At 40.5% G+C, this 15,959-nt stretch overlaps 2 protein-coding genes across 5 annotated transcripts in view; both read left to right on the top strand.

The window, feature by feature from the left end:
• Nucleotides 1-1,289, top strand: part of LOC145433675 (uncharacterized) — a 46,893-nt gene extending 45,604 nt beyond the window's left edge. For 2 of the 4 annotated variants that reach the window (XR_013913172.1, XR_013913171.1), the window contains one exon: nucleotides 462-1,289. The gene's annotated coding sequence lies outside the window, so the exon portion shown is untranslated. The remainder of the gene's footprint in view (nucleotides 1-461) is intronic. The other 2 variants (XR_013913167.1, XR_013913164.1) reach the window with 1 other exon arrangement.
• A 6,073-nt stretch (nucleotides 1,290-7,362) lies between these two features.
• The window catches only part of LOC145439116 (uncharacterized), a 289,490-nt gene continuing 280,893 nt past the window's right edge, over nucleotides 7,363-15,959 (top strand). Inside the window, exons 1-3 of the mRNA XM_080316597.1 lie at nucleotides 7,363-7,670; nucleotides 7,743-7,806; nucleotides 8,258-8,298. Coding sequence (XP_080172723.1) covers nucleotides 7,635-7,670; nucleotides 7,743-7,806; nucleotides 8,258-8,298 — 141 coding nt within the window. The 5' untranslated portion in view covers nucleotides 7,363-7,634. The remainder of the gene's footprint in view (nucleotides 7,671-7,742; nucleotides 7,807-8,257; nucleotides 8,299-15,959) is intronic.

Genomic DNA, 15,959 nt, shown 5'->3' with positions numbered 1-15,959 from the left:
CTCTGCATTGATTACGGAATTATAAATTTTATTCCGCTCTTGGCCCTGGAACTCCCACAATCAGCCTCGAATTTTTCATTGTTATGGAGATTCGCATTGAGACGCAACAATGCTGTCTGGCTCTTTTTCTCTTGAGCTAATCTCTCGTATTGCTAGACAGCATTGCTGCGTCCTGAGCTACTCTCTCGCTTCGCCAGACAGCATTGTTGCGTCCAAATGCCAATCTCCATAACAATGAAATATTCGAGACTGATTGTGGGAGTTCCAGGGCCACGAGCGGAATAAAATTTATATTTTCGTAATCATTGCAGAGTCAGCTTTCGATTGATATCCGTTTTACCCAATCTAATGCTCGGCAAGCCGGTCAAAAATGACCGTCAAATTGCCTGTAGCCAAATGGAAACTGTGACGTGAATCAATTTCACTGAGCCGTGAGATTTGCTCGTATCGACACCATATAGGACACTAATGGTATCACCAATTAAATCCTAACCAAAGTTACTTGTTGCAATACTATAAAAACAGACAAGACCAAGATAAAAACGTTGGAGGATAACCTAAAAATTTGGAGACAATAATTTGTTCACAATGAGGAGATGTCATAATGTCCAAATCAAAAATTTGAAGTAGTGAAGTCGGCAAGTAGCCATTCGCTTTCTGCTCAAGTCGCAGTATGCATACCATATACCGGTGGCGACCAACTTGTTACGGCGTAGGAGCCGCATATTGTTCAGTGTTGCGACAAAAGAGATGAACCATACATATGGGCAAAATATAGCGCCTTGCAAAGCCCAGAGGAAGAGAGAGCCAAAGTCTGGAAAGATGGCAGCAACAGACACGAAAAAGGACGCAAGCAAAAGCAGAAATACAATACGACAATTTCTGTACGAGCGCAAATGACCCACGTGTTTAAAAGCGCCAATTGTGTCAATAAAACAAACAAATAATATGCGCAAAAATGACTATTACCATATCATTGCCCACACTGACCATCTTTGAATCAACTTTTTATGTCCTTAACGTGTCATATTATTTTATGACAGTGTGTATCGTTGGTGCCAAATAATAGCATATTCTCGATGCATTCTCACGTTGGAGTCGTGACTTCGAGGCTAGGAACTCAGATTTAGGCATTCGCGTCAAGAATAATAATAAGAAACATAATTGGAATATTGGCCTTTCAAAGTAACAGGAAACCATATCAAGAGCAATATGCAGCTCCCCAGACGGGGAATGGCCAGCCCGGACACACTAAAGCAGGCGAGAACAACTTATCTAGTCGACGGGCCGGATATATGCGAGATTGAAGTGGGGGAGATGGGGTACCGATGAGACAGTGGGACCGAAAATACTTGAGACATTCTGTGTGATAATCCGATGATAACAGTATGCGAATTTGTCTACAATTGCATGCTGGTAGAATCTTTCCTCACATGCAAAGAAAATTCGACTTGCGTGAGTCATGGGGTCTGTGACAGATGGTTTTTGTTTTGGGTGGCAAGTAAATTTAGATCGGCGTACACATTTTTCTTTATCACCTTAGACACTAACAAACGAGCAATCTCTTTAATGTGAAGTGTAGGGATTGTATCAGGGCATATAATGCCGCCTGTTTTTTTAATTTACCATCCTCGAATGTAATATTTTCAATTCAATTACTATATTTATGTAGTGTGGGCGCCTACGGTATCATACCCAAATAAAGCAAAATAGTTGGATCAACTAATCAATTAACAACAGAAACAGGCCTACATATATAGAAGATGCACATCATAGTTACATGTGGTGTTTTATCGCTAAAACGAGGTATTTTCAAAGTCAAAATGTCGATTTACGGGTAATATGTATGTACCATTAATTTTGTAAGTTTGGGGGTAAACGAAACGTGAATTCAGGCCAACATTTGAATTGATATAATCTTCATTCTTGAAGATGGCGGCGAGATATTCTTCATTGGCTTTTTGTAGCTTCGATTATAGTACACAACAAAACAAGATGAAAATTTGAGGTTTCGAGAGTATGTGTCACAGCTCACAGGTCATATGGTCGTGTGCCTTTGGACATATACGGAGGGGGTCGATGATACATTCGAGCAAAAAATTTAAACGGTCCCGTCGTCCGTTGTCTCGTGGACTTAAATATGCCTACTGCTCCACAAGCATCAACAGCCAAACTACATTTAACTAAGTATAACACAACATCAATACATACCTTACTATTTCAAACCAGGCAGAGAGGCAATTATTATGAAAACTGCTGTTACTGATGTAAGGTAGTGGCGTCTGAAGCATATTGCTAACCCGATATATGGCATGGCAGGTGTTCTTACAATCACACTAGGACATCTAGAGCAGGGATTCCCAAACTTAGAATTTCAGAGTACGGTCGGGGTCGTACGAATACTACGGCTATGAAACGTACCCAAACAGTCATCGTGGCTATTTCGGAGTAGTTTTATTGCCCTGGCGAGATTCCAAAACTGTACTCTGTTCACCGCTACTTATCTGCTGCATTGGGTGTCCGTTGAGTGAATCAGCTTTTCTCGCCTAAACGCGCGCGCGAAGCGCGAGTAATTTATTCAGTTTCATGACTAAATTGGTTAATATGATCGGGAATTGTATTTGCATGTATTGCTATCAATTTTCGTCCTGTCTCTGTTCACGTAATCTGATTTACCGGTAGAGCTGATTGAGGTGTGTTTGAAAAGGTATAGGCCCTCTCTAATTAAACATCTCCAGGGGTATACCCGTTAGCAGGAACGTAACAGCAATTCGTCAGGACCCCGTGGTCCCATAGGTTGATAAACTGACCCCGCAACAGGTTGTTCACTTTTGTCACGAAATTAAAGTTGTACTGTTTAGTGTGACAGCGCGATGCGCGAATACTTCGCTAATTCATGATAAATCGGTAAATAAGATCGGGAATTACATGGTTGTTCTCCTTGCCCACGTAATCAGGTTTACCGGTAGAGCTGAGTGAGAGTTGTCTTTGAAACTGCAGACCCCGTAAAAGTAAACCTCTTCGGGTGGGCGGACCCCTAGGTATGACTTCTTTACATGATGTTATTTCGTGACATCCTGTCTGCTATATCAAAAAAATATAGAATTACCCAAACCTACCAAACTGAAAGATCACACGATTTCAGATTGGTATTTCTTCGCTGGCATATAATTTCCTTTCCTGCGGGATGGTATTTGTCTTGTGAGGTTCAGTTCAGATTGCCAAGACAAAAACATCCGGCGCCAGTCATTTAGGCGCCTATATGGACAAATAAACCTATATGTATTTTGTATATATAACGAAGTTTTTGATATTTCGAAGTTTTTTGTCAGCATAAAAGCAGTCCTTTATGGCCAAGGCTTTCTCGCTGCCGATCGTTCTGACACACTTCTTGGAGTCACATGTTACATGGCCTAAAACTTTATATGTCTTGATGCGTTACATACATGTAGCTCTAACAACCTCATTTGGTTGTTTGTAATACGTGTGAAAAGTTTTCGAGATCAACGTCTGGTTATCGCTAAATTTTTATTGTCTCTTATGATGGCAAACATCTGCAGGCTACTTTTAGTTTGGCAGATAAGGATTCGGTATATGCGTGCATGGTTTCCCCTGCTCAATTACCTATAATTGTAAGTTACATAAGTTGTAGAGTATAGTAGCCTCTATTTATTATATGATGGCCTGAAATGATATATTCACATGAAATATAACCTCCTACAAAGATAGGAGTCATTCATTGGCAGTCCTTATCCTTATTAAACTTGCACATGCGCCTACTTCAGCACACAATTAGTCTACAGCACACATTCAGTCTGCAGAGTAGGCCGGACTATTTCTTACGATTCATAGACGATAAGATTCGGATTGTAAATATTACTTTATCCATTTTGTTCCAAACGTGCGAAATATTTTATTGCAGTTGAAAAACGCCCCCCCCCCCCCCCTTGTGATAGAATAAGCGGGACGGATTGATTGCGATGTGCCTCAAAAATGATACAGTTAGAACGGCGGTTGCCAATTCAAACCGGATCGTGGGCCAATTTTCAAATTTTGTGGAAGCCCGCGACAATTTAGGAATTTAGCGTTAAACAATTGTTTTCTCGCTTCATGCAGACTCATTTATAGCATTTTACAATTTTTATTTTTGGCAGTTTGTGAATTTTGCTCCCGAAATGACGAAAATTGTACAGTCTGTCCATCCATGATCCAAAATATGGTGTAGCCAACTTTGACAACGAAAATAACGCCTCCAAGACTATAGTATTTACGATTTCGGATTTAGGCATCGTTCATAGTGTGCCGGCGTTTTCGCTCGAACAAATATGACAGGCGTGAATTTGTTTGCTCGGCTATAGTGACCCGGAGGTTAATACGACAAGTTGTTTACGATCTTAAGGATTGTGTTGCGTTTGTTTTCCCTTGTCAACGTATGTACTTTTTCGAAACTCAAACAGATAGTCATCAATAGATGTCCGGGCCGAATTTACAACAGTAACCGCGAAATGCCGCTGTCCAAACAATACGGGAATGAGCGTTGTCATGATTTGGTTTGTGGAACCATACAGGCATACGTATCAACTTTAAACTTCCTCAATTCGAGTCAGAACTCTAGAAGCTTGAAACGTTGTCGTTCAGTCTTCGTGTTGTTTTAACACCTAATCGTTATTTTACGCAGAGCCGATAAACGGTATTATCATGATTTCCGAGCTGAGCTCACATCTGGTATAGCATGGCCGTCTTTTACTACGGGCGCTATACAGCTTCTGAGAGATGGAAGTAACAAAATATCCGCAACATACCATGACCTAGTTCGCTTAGGTAGAAATCTAGCCGATATGCTATTGAGGAAGCGCCAACAAATACCGATGGAGGCACAGCAACAGGTCATTGTTTCAATAGAATAATTGCCCAAAAATTGGACTGGGAAATGGAAAGTTTGCGAAAAAAAGATTTGTACAACGTGTAAATATATATAAATATATATCTTGATGGAAACATGCATATCGGCGTGCCACATATATTTGCTGTTGTTTGCTGCTGTTGATGAAAAATAAGATTTGAAATAGATTGTGAAATTATCTTTGTACCTTGCACAGGACCGCACGCGTATTCAATGTTTCAGACTATCATTTTGAATCCTTCCTGCATGCGTGATATATCACTCATTTTCCAGAGGTGCACATCACTAATTGCCATAACAATGTTGTGTTGGCGGCCATGCTTCAGATAAAACTGGCAGAAATTACTGACCGGGATATTGATTTGCTACATACTGCGTTACTCTGAAGATTCACTAAAACGCGTTTTAGACGTTTGACAATGTGGTAACCCTTTCAGACCAATGCGTCACGAGAGAAATTGGGGGAACTCTAAGCGTATTCCGGTTATTTGCGTTTTGATTTTGCAAATCATGGTAAATGTTAACACATGAACTTAGTACCGGTGCCGGGATCGTTATGGCTACAGTAAATAGATGCGAAGCGATGCAAGGATATAGAATACCTGTCTGCACTCGATTTACATCTATTTCGATAGGAATAAAAATTCAACAGAACATAATGTTTACATAGTTTGGCAATTTCCCGCGCCCTCTCCGGTACATATATATATATAATATTTCTAGGGCGAAATTACTCAAGGAATGATTTTGATATTTACCGAAAACTAGGGTTACCATATTTTGAGAATCTGAAAAGAAGACTTACAATACAATATCATATTCTTAGTTTGTAGTTGGTTGGCTAAAAAAAAGCTCATCACTTTGATTCGACTACCGAATTATCCACTTTTCCCGTGAAAATATTATGGTGTCGACAAAAAAATAAAATATGGCATTTTTCTGCGTCAACTCCCGAAATTCCCACCGAACCGTTACTTGAGAACTGATTTCCTATGCCCCAGTTGAATTTTCCCGAGCCATTTTAACCAAAATTTTCACAAAAGAGGACAAATTCTCCAAACGGAGGATGTTTGTCCGTCGCCCGAGGATAGTTTCAAAAAAGTAAAAAAAGATGAAAAATCTTACTAATAGAGGATGTACGATAACCCGACCGAAAACCTGTGATACAGCAGCAGACGAAAATAAAAAATGTTCATATTATATGTAAAAAAACATACGAAATGCGGTCTCTCTGACATAATTATAGGTCGAACTGCATATTCATAATGCACTGATGAGTGCGTGGTTTTGTAGATGTACAACGGATGCAAGGTCGGTAATACTTCAACTTGGGCAGAGGTCTCAAACACGAGGCCCGCCAGATCATTTTGTGCGGTCCGCGACGACATTTTCGATTTCCGATAATTTTACAATATATAAGTGGCACATATATCTTTTCAAGTTTTGAAGTGAAAATTCGCTCTATTGCTCCGAAAGCCTGGAACTATTCAATAAACTTTACTATCCGCGTCCGTGCAGTAGGCGTTTCACTATTTCGCCACATTTCCAATTCATAATGATAAACCCTGAACCTTCGACGATAGTCGTTTACAGCACTATGCTTAAACGATGCGTGAATGAAATTTGTGAGTTCGACTTGGACGCGACCTTTATTAGAATTAGTCAGGCTCGGGCTGACTTAATGGTTAAATTAAAATGACCCGAGTGGACACGGAGTCATGGGAATAGTAATAGACCAGAAGGTCGCAGCATGATATTTCGCATACTAAGCAAGTAGTTTTTGCAACCATTGGCAATCTATTCGTTACATCTTGGGTCGCTAAATCATGTTATTAGGCTACTTAAAGGTACGAGTGCCGTAGTGGTACGCTCCACCGATGTAACAACAATGGGTTGTTCGGCGTTCCGACATTTCTATACCTATCACACATTCATTATTATATTTATATTGGTATTTTCTGCTCTATATTCGAAGGTAATTGAGCATGAGCTTAATAACCCACTTATCAGGACTATACCCGGATTGCGCCCGAATTTGCTGAACCCAAAATTCTGTGATATCAGATCAATTTCTATTATTATCAATCTGTTTAAATTCACAATATTCATAGTAACTGCAAAATTATAACGTGATAGCTTTTATGATATCATTATATATTTTTCCGCTCAGATGACGTCTATATCTTATAATTAATATGTATCAAGTATAACAACATTTCTATTAACATAGTTATAAATGTGATGATTTTTTCATGCCAGGCCTAAATTGATACAAGAGTAAATCACATTTTTATGATGTGTGTTGAATGTCAGTCTGCTGTATCAGCACACTTTTAATGGTACAACTTCATCCCGTCAACTAAGGCCTACTTGGAATGACATGGAATAGCCTTATATAGCCCATCAAAAACTGGAAAATTGGCCCGCGACCACATTTGAGTTTGAGACCCCTGATCTAGGGTTTATACGTGATTGTGTACAATATAATTCAGCTGCTTACTACGTTGACCCATTTTATGTTTACACTCAATAGTTGTATAAAATCTAGACTTTCCGTTTCAGTCAGATTTTCATCGATATATTTCGAATTGATGTGTCCTTCATAAAAGTGCATTTTTAACGGTCATTGATCAGATTTATAGTTTTTCATTTTAGATTCCAACCTGTAATTGTTGATGTAGAAGTGACCATTTTGCCAAGACACTAACTGGTCAATAGTTGACGCGGTAAAATGTCCCACGTCAATAGAAACACCGAAACATCCAAGGTATGCTACTAGGTAGGGTAGGCCTATAGCTTTTGAATCGAGATATAACTGTTTGAAATTCTCTTTCTACAGCCGCGCGAAAAGAGGCGACCTCCACTATTAAAACCGAAGCCGAAAATTATTAGACAGGTGTCCTGTAAGTTGGAACCTGACATCATATTTTTAATATATTCCGTAATGCTTTTCTGTTCCAAAAGATTACCGAATATTTTTTGTTATGTTGCAATTATTGACAATGAAAATTTAAAACCAATCTAATCCGAATCTTGCATATCTAGGTCTTCCGTGACATATATTTTATTTTAAATCCTACTAACTTTCGATTGCCTAAATAAGTGGTCGTTAAAATATTGAACAAATGTATGGAGACTAAACATCGCCTCTGATTCGCTGAAGTTTACATCTTTCTGCTATGAAAATGTTGATTTCTGTCGAATTAAAACATCTGCTTCTTATCGGCGATTAGTCATTTTAACAAACACTCTACTGTGTGAAATAATAAGTGGTCTGCTATCGTCTTTTGAAGTATTGTAATATATTTCTCTAAATTAATGAAACCAGACTAATCAGAAATCTATTTCATTTAGCTGGGATGAAGTCGACAACCTCAACGGCACCGCAGTTAGAGGTAAGCTCAGAAATTTGATTATAATCATCCCATGTGACAAGAAATATGCGATTATAGAGATATATATTACAAAAATGCATGTGTAATTGAACCTTCTAATTGTACTTTGGATACGCTAGTCCAAAGTGAGGTAGTGGTCTATGTAAAAATGCACCTCGTAGGCAACGATTGTCACAAAAGTATAAACGATGCACAATTATAGACATCATAATCATTCCGCCAGTCCAGTAGTTCCGAACTAGTAGCGTCCATAACATATCGGTAACAATACCCCACACGGCCGTCAGAATTACAGAACGGAATTTCCCAATCAAGTAGTTCATTTTACAATGCCAATGTCAATGTATCCGGACCATCCAGTCACACGAGTTGGGTGTTTCAAACTAAGCGTAGTCAGTTCACTGTACGTCATTGATACAATATAATATGACGCAAACTCTGCCCATTGCGTTTTTATCGCCATATTGTGTTTTGAATAGTTAGTGGCATATTAATCAGATATGTGAAACACTTTGAGGAGTAGGTATCACGGGAATCGCGATCAGATTCTGCTAACCTATCCACGCTTTATTCTTCACTGAAGTTCATATAAGTCGTTAAAAAATATTCAATCCTGAATATAACAACCGATAATTCAACTAACCGTTTCATCCGAATTACCGAGTAGCATAGTACAGGCCTGACTATTACCTGCAACTTTTAACGGATAACAAGTAGTGCAGCGCTGACGGACAAATTCCTGAGTCCGAGTCCGATCAGGTCTCTTGACAATGGAATCCGGCTCCAACCAAAAATTTAAAAAAATGCCAAAATCTACCAGGATCTGGCTAAATCCAGCACAATACTACGTTGTACACAGACCGTATCATAAAAAGCACGAATTTGGATCTGATCCGGATTAGGACGTACCCGTAACACAATGATTTCCACTCCGATCCGGTATATATCCAGTCCATGGACTATCCACTCCCCGCTCTAGTAAGCTTTACGCGTGCATGCGTGGACTGTTTACCATAACGAGCAATACGATAGCATGATGGAATTTAGTGAATGGTGTTGGACGATATTAGACTATATATGTGTGTCTATATGACACTAAATGTCAATATGATTTCGTTTCCATCCACATTAATGCGCCTGGATATTCGGACGTACAATTAAAGATGTATACAAGTTGGGCAACAGTCATTATTGGTGGCATATTAGCAGTGTTGGGATCAAGTCACTACCTTCGAGTCACGAGTCATCTCGAGTCATTGCACATTTTGACTCGAGTCAAGTCAAGTCAATCGATTTTCGAAGGTGACTCGAGTCAAGTCAAGTCACCCGTTTTTTGGAGGTGACTCGAGTCAAGTCGAGTCAAGTCAAGTCAAGTCACGAGTCAAGTCACAATTCAAGTCAAATTGAATTTCGAAGTATGAGTAATGATTCAAAGTCATTTCATTTTGCTAGGTGTGTGAAAGACTGATTATTTGACCATTTATCTTGAGTCAAATAACGAATATAAAGTTGAATAAACATGCAAAAAGACGTTACATCTCCCACGCAAACGTAGAACTGCTATTATAATACGTGAGTAGCTGTACAGTTATATGCTACAGTCAGTTATTATCAGCCAAAATATAGGATCGAATACGAAGCCACGAAAAGTTGAAACAAATGGATTTGGTACAATGGCCTACACTACCCATCTACACATCCGTAAGAATATAAACGCACAGACTATATTTGTTCGATTCAAATCATACAAGAGGGTTGGCAAAACTGAACAATGCGCAACGTAAGCAATGAGCCGTCTAAGAAACAGATACATGTTGCTATTAGAATAATCTACTACTGGTACGACAACGTAAACTGTAATCGTTTCGTTTGCGGTCAATTTATTTGTGATGTAACGATGGAGGTTAAGTGTGACGTACAATCAGTGAATGACTGGTTGCTCTCGCAAGTTACACCGGCGTATCTTGAACAATCCTAACACTGTTTACTTAATGACTTGAAATTGACTCGTAAATTTTGCTCCGAGTCACGAGTCAATGCAGATTTCTTAAGCTCCAAGTCAAGTCAAGTCAAGTCATTTTTGCAAAGTGACTCGAGTCAAGTCAAGTCATACGAAAAAGTTGACTCGAGTCTGACTCGAGTCAAGTCATGACTCGAGTCATCCCAACACTGCATATTAGTACGTGTGTAGACATTTAGACCATTACTGTTGAAGAAGTAACGCCCCGCGCGGTCTATTTTAAAATGACTAGCAACCTATATTGACCAACCAACATATTTGGCATCATGTACCTTAGACGCCCATTTCCGCATTTTCATTAATGCGTGATACCTCGCAAAGACGGCCATATCTTACGGTATTTCATCAAAAAACTGTATTCGAATGATGCGATCCGGGGCGTTATTAGAGCTGGAATGTAATCTCGACATCGCTTTCGAGTTGGAAAGGCCTGCCTCGAAGCATACAATCCTCATTTATTAGTGGGTTACAGAAAAACACACCCTCGAAATTCGACAAATAAGTAACTTATTACAAGTAACCAGTCGCTTCACTAACGCGGCGTAGTGAACACGCGATTAATACATATGATGATATTACTTCCATCGCCAATAGATTGCTGCCATATAACCATCAAATCACTTCGCCAGCACCAGCACCCCCCCCCCCCCGTAAGAAGTTGTCCTCGGGCCATCTTAAGCTGATAAACCAAGCTTTTTGAGGGCCTCTACCATCATCCCCAGACCACCGTTTTAGAGCTACTCGACTTCAAAATATTATATTGGTGTAGGGCAGTACGGCGTGTGCATTACCCGTGTGTGTCCGAAAATATTTGAATTTCATAGTTGAGTTTTTTTTGTAATATCGGTAATTACATATGTTTTGAATTCTTTTTCTGCCCACGTGATCAGATTAACGTGTCGCGCCGAACGAAGTGGTGCCTTCGAAAACTTGATGCATGTTAATGATACACGAGCGTTTATTTCATATCTACGGGGCACTAATTTTATTATTTCGTGATCTCCCGCCTGCTATACATTCAGAAAATATTGCATTCGCCCAATAATGACTAAAAGAAAAACCTATTTCTTGAGACGCACGGGTTGACATTTGTTGCATAATTATGTCCATAGATTGCCATTTAGGTGTTTATAAGAACATTTGACAATTGGACATATGCCTTTACATACATGCACCAAGGTCTCGGCCAACATGAGGCGGTTATTTTCTCATGTCGGCCGAAGTATTCTATAGGTCTTGTAGTGGGCTAGGGCAGTGGTTCTCAACCGCCGGTCCGCGGACCGGTGCCGGTCCGCGACGACATTACTGCCGGTCCGCCAGGTATATTACAATTTTATACTTCAATTTCAAGATGCAATGTTGAAGGCTGGACCATTGATAAAATAAATAAAACATCAAATTTTAAACTGATTCATAACTTCGTGAGGTAACATTAGGGCTGGAATCATGTTCGATTTGACTTAAAGTTAAAGAAGTTTTATTTGACGACATGCGAGCGACAAATACAGAACAGATACGAGCTTACTCATCACTAAACAGCGCAGTTTGATCATTGGTTTTCGATTCATTTACTTTGTGCAGAACCGTAACTGGTTGACCCCAAACCGCTTAATTGGAGAGGGGCCGAGCTTGAAAAGGGCCCAAAATTATTTCGCCAATGAACATAAATCAGCGCATTTATTTGAAACTTTTTCCAGCATTTTTCAATTTATTTTCGCGCTTTGCACGAATTAGTGTGCCTAAATGTATTGCTTATTAGGTGACCTTCTCTGAGAAATACGCATGATTTATAGGCATTTCGGCGCCAGCCATTACCGCATCACGACGCAGCAACACGTAATGAAGTTTATGTAAACATAGGACTCCGAAAGGTGGACCAAAACTCGGCCGCGAGAAAACCGCTTCGGTTGTGAATGATCGAAAATTTTCGTCATTGGCGCGATCAGTTACGTAAACTCTCTGCTTACGCTGAGTGGAATACATGTGATCACAACATAGGCGCCGAGTTACGGGGTGGCGGGGTGGCGAAGCCACCCCGTGACACAATTATGGGGTGGTCGCCACCCCATGCAAAATGCTTAAACGCCCGCCGTCTACGCTGTCAATTAGCGAGTCTGTGTTATCGCGTAAATGACAACTATTTAGCATTAACCGATACGCTCGTGAATAATAATTGAATACTTGCTTAAAACGCCCCAATAAAGTGTAATCCGTGATTAGTAATCACTAATCACTAGTCATACAATCGAAGCGACCTCGTTGGCGGCGTCGATTTCGACACGCTTGCGCTGAGAAACACCTTCTCCTCTCTTGACCAGACAGAAACGAATTCAAGTTCTACTTCTCTCAATTAAGTTGTATTTGCGAGCATATTCGTTTACAGAATAATTCTTGAGTTAGTTTCGTGATTGTCTTTTTAATTGGAGCGCGATCGTGAAATAGGAAAGTGTGTTTGTGTATGTCTGCGAAGAGAAAGTCATTCCTGCGCAAAGTACGCAATGCGCATATTCATTACTAAAACAAGGCTTTGCCAACTCTTATCGGGAAATGCAGCAATGTAGCTCACACGTCGTTATAATGAGCAAACAATTGTCGCGATGTCAGACTCGGAATCTCATTGTGCTGTACGCAAGTTGAGGAATTAGATGCGCGCTTTCTCGTTTGCTATCATCTGTAGGCCACTAATTCTTGTCTGCTTTATACATTCGTATTCCGTCGATGTCACTTGTCATTGTTTTATTTTCTACTAATACTGCGCATTGTGCAGTACATGGCGTTGAATTACGTTGTCAAATATTGATGCAACAAGAGATTCTCCGTGGCGCAAATTCTGAATTTTTTCGATTAGTTTGAGCCGGAACCTTCTATGCCCCAATAAACTTCATTGCTGGACGGACTCTATCGGGCGCAACCATATCGCGGATCGAATCTCAAACCACTGGTATTTGTATTCCCATCAATAAGGTTGCGGCATGCGCCCATATTGCTGTTGCTGTAATAACACCTCGATAATTAAAATCACACTGTTTCACGATCAAATTCGACTGGCTGATCGGAACCTACGTCGGCCGTAGGTCCCGGGCTGATAATAACCAGCGCGTTGTCGGTATTAAAGCACTACATTCGTAGCCAGTGAGTTTCTCATTTAAAACTAAAAATCCCGTGCTTTTGAAATGTCTATTCACAATTCGTATTATGGTTGCTACGTACTGCAAATTAGCGAGAATCATTTGTTTGCGAAATGGGTCGTCGATACCTCATGTGAACTATCGTATGAGGTTTGATTTAGCGCGTCCGCATGCAGGCCTGCTACCGTCCACAAATACACTTTCGCCAAACAGAAACAATCTTCGAGAGTAATATTGTTTGTGTTTATGTATCTTTTTGATTAAAACTCATGCCCGGGTCGAAACAAATTGTGGTCGTTGCCATTGCCGAATCTAGGTATTTAGGTATGACTCGCGCACCCTGTAACTGTAATTATTGCGGGTTTGCGGCTGTCTACAATTTCGGTATCAGCGCAACCTTGCCGGACGATTGTACAGTCCGATAAAATTGTTCACTACTATGTATTTCGCACAGCATACTGATACTGATTTCAGCAAACTAACGATCGTTATGAGATGTAAAAATTCGACCTCATTGATGGAAATTTAAGATTTCATCGCGCGCTCTGAGAAACACATATCGCGATTTGACGACCAAATATACTTTCACCTTCGACAATTTAAAGTGCGATATTGGCATCGATGAGGGCCGCAAGCCGCGTTTAAAATATTTTGCGAGTCATTTTTGTGATAAATATTCTTTGAGCGCAAAGTTGAACAGTGTTTTATTGTGTGGGCCTGGTAGTTGGAATTTATTCCAGTGCCCATAATATTAATCCAGCTATGATTTGCGAACGTAAATCGGGAAATGCAGCAATGCAGTCAAAATCGATGTTTCAATCAGCAATCAATTGTCGCGATGCGAGCTACTCAATACTAAGTAAAAACCCATTGTTTTGGCGGCAAGGTATAATTGCTGATTGACCGCACGCGTTTGTAATCATACTTTTCGTCTGTCTTTCTGTTCTAGAATTGTTGCGCCATGTTACTGCTCAGTTCAGCGATGAATGCCGAGCGCTCGGCAATCAATAACCTAATTTCGTAATGATCTCAATGGGAGATCGCGTCGCATGCACAGACGAATCTCGCTAATTGATCGGGGCCGTGCGTAACACTCCTAATACGACATGTTGAATTGCAACTGAATATTAGCATCAGAATGGTAATTTCAAAACGACGGGGTTTTGCGTTTCAAAGGGAGGGGTTTCGACACCCCCCGGGCTACGCGCATGCCGCCACTCCATGCAAAAATAAAAGTCGGCGCCTATAATCACAAGTACAGGTGAAATATCCACCCAACTGTAGGGTCTGGGGGCGAATCCCCCGGAAGTTTGGCTTATCGCCCTGTGGGGGTCCCAAGACCAACGTTTTTGGGGGTGGGCTGAGGAAGTGCTTTTTCGGCCCGGATTTGTGGATGACCGGTATAGCTGCTGTAATGTGTTTTCTTGCGGCACGCATTGTATTCGTAGTTCGCAGAGTAGCCTTCGTCTGGTGACAGTGGGCATGAGCAAGGTAGCACGACAAAATGCTTGGGTCGACTCCGATACGCTTCTTCTCTCGATATTATCAAAGAGAAGAATATTATTGGAGTCGGCGTGGTCGCTTAATCCCACGGCCTTCGGCGCGAAAGACTGTAAACGACTCTCGGCGGTCATAGCACGTTTATTTGGCAAGGCAATTTTACCTCGACTCGGCAGACTCACTACTTTAAATCACATGAATGCCATCATGAATATAATTAAATACGATAAAAACCCTCTAAATGTCACTCTCTAGCACCATATAATTGCAAAAAAAAGGTTGCATACTTTACATTTTGGCCTCATTTCAATTTTGAAAGTTCACCAGTCCGCCAGACATTTTTTGAAATTTTACCGGTCCGCGAGGCAAAAAAGGTTGAGAACCACTGGGCTAGGGTACTCTTATGGATATCTAGATATGTAGCGAGATCAAATAGCGCGGGGCGCGAACAAAAATACTTTATACCTTCTGCTTTCCCAAAAAATACTTTATACCTTATGCTTATTTACGAAATGATGCGTGTGCTCCAATCGAGCTCGCTTCCCCCTTAATCGGGGGATTTGGGTTGCGTTAGCTGTGGAACTAGCTGTTATGGGGCATGACGCTGGGAAAGGAATATAAAAACTTGGCATTTACCTATAGAGCTAAGAATCGGAGGTAAATAAGTCACCGTTGCTGCTCAAGGTGAAGTGCAGCTAACGCAAAATATTTATACGCGATTTCAAGTAGAATTGCCTTGGCCATCTGCGGGGCATGTCAAAACCACTTGATCTGGAAGTAAAATATGAAATGTCAGTAGAGTACTCTAAGTATAGTTTCAAAACGTGTATGATGGTCGGGGTGTTCCACACTTTATGCATGTTATAGTTTGTGGTATTCTTGGTGATTATCGACTGATATGATTCTTTACACCAGACCAACTGCCGACCTATAGCACGACCCACTTCTGGGCTTTTATAAGACATCATTTAAACGGATGCGATGGCGAGGTGGAGCCTCGCGGAATGATAATT

The sequence above is a fragment of the Botryllus schlosseri genome, chromosome 1, assembly GCF_051294905.1.
Source record: "Botryllus schlosseri isolate E-star chromosome 1, Bs_hap1, whole genome shotgun sequence".
Classification (NCBI taxonomy): domain Eukaryota; kingdom Metazoa; phylum Chordata; class Ascidiacea; order Stolidobranchia; family Styelidae; genus Botryllus; species Botryllus schlosseri.
The sequence above is the reverse complement of the archived record's forward strand: the minus strand, read 5'-3'. Positions and strand labels throughout refer to the sequence as shown.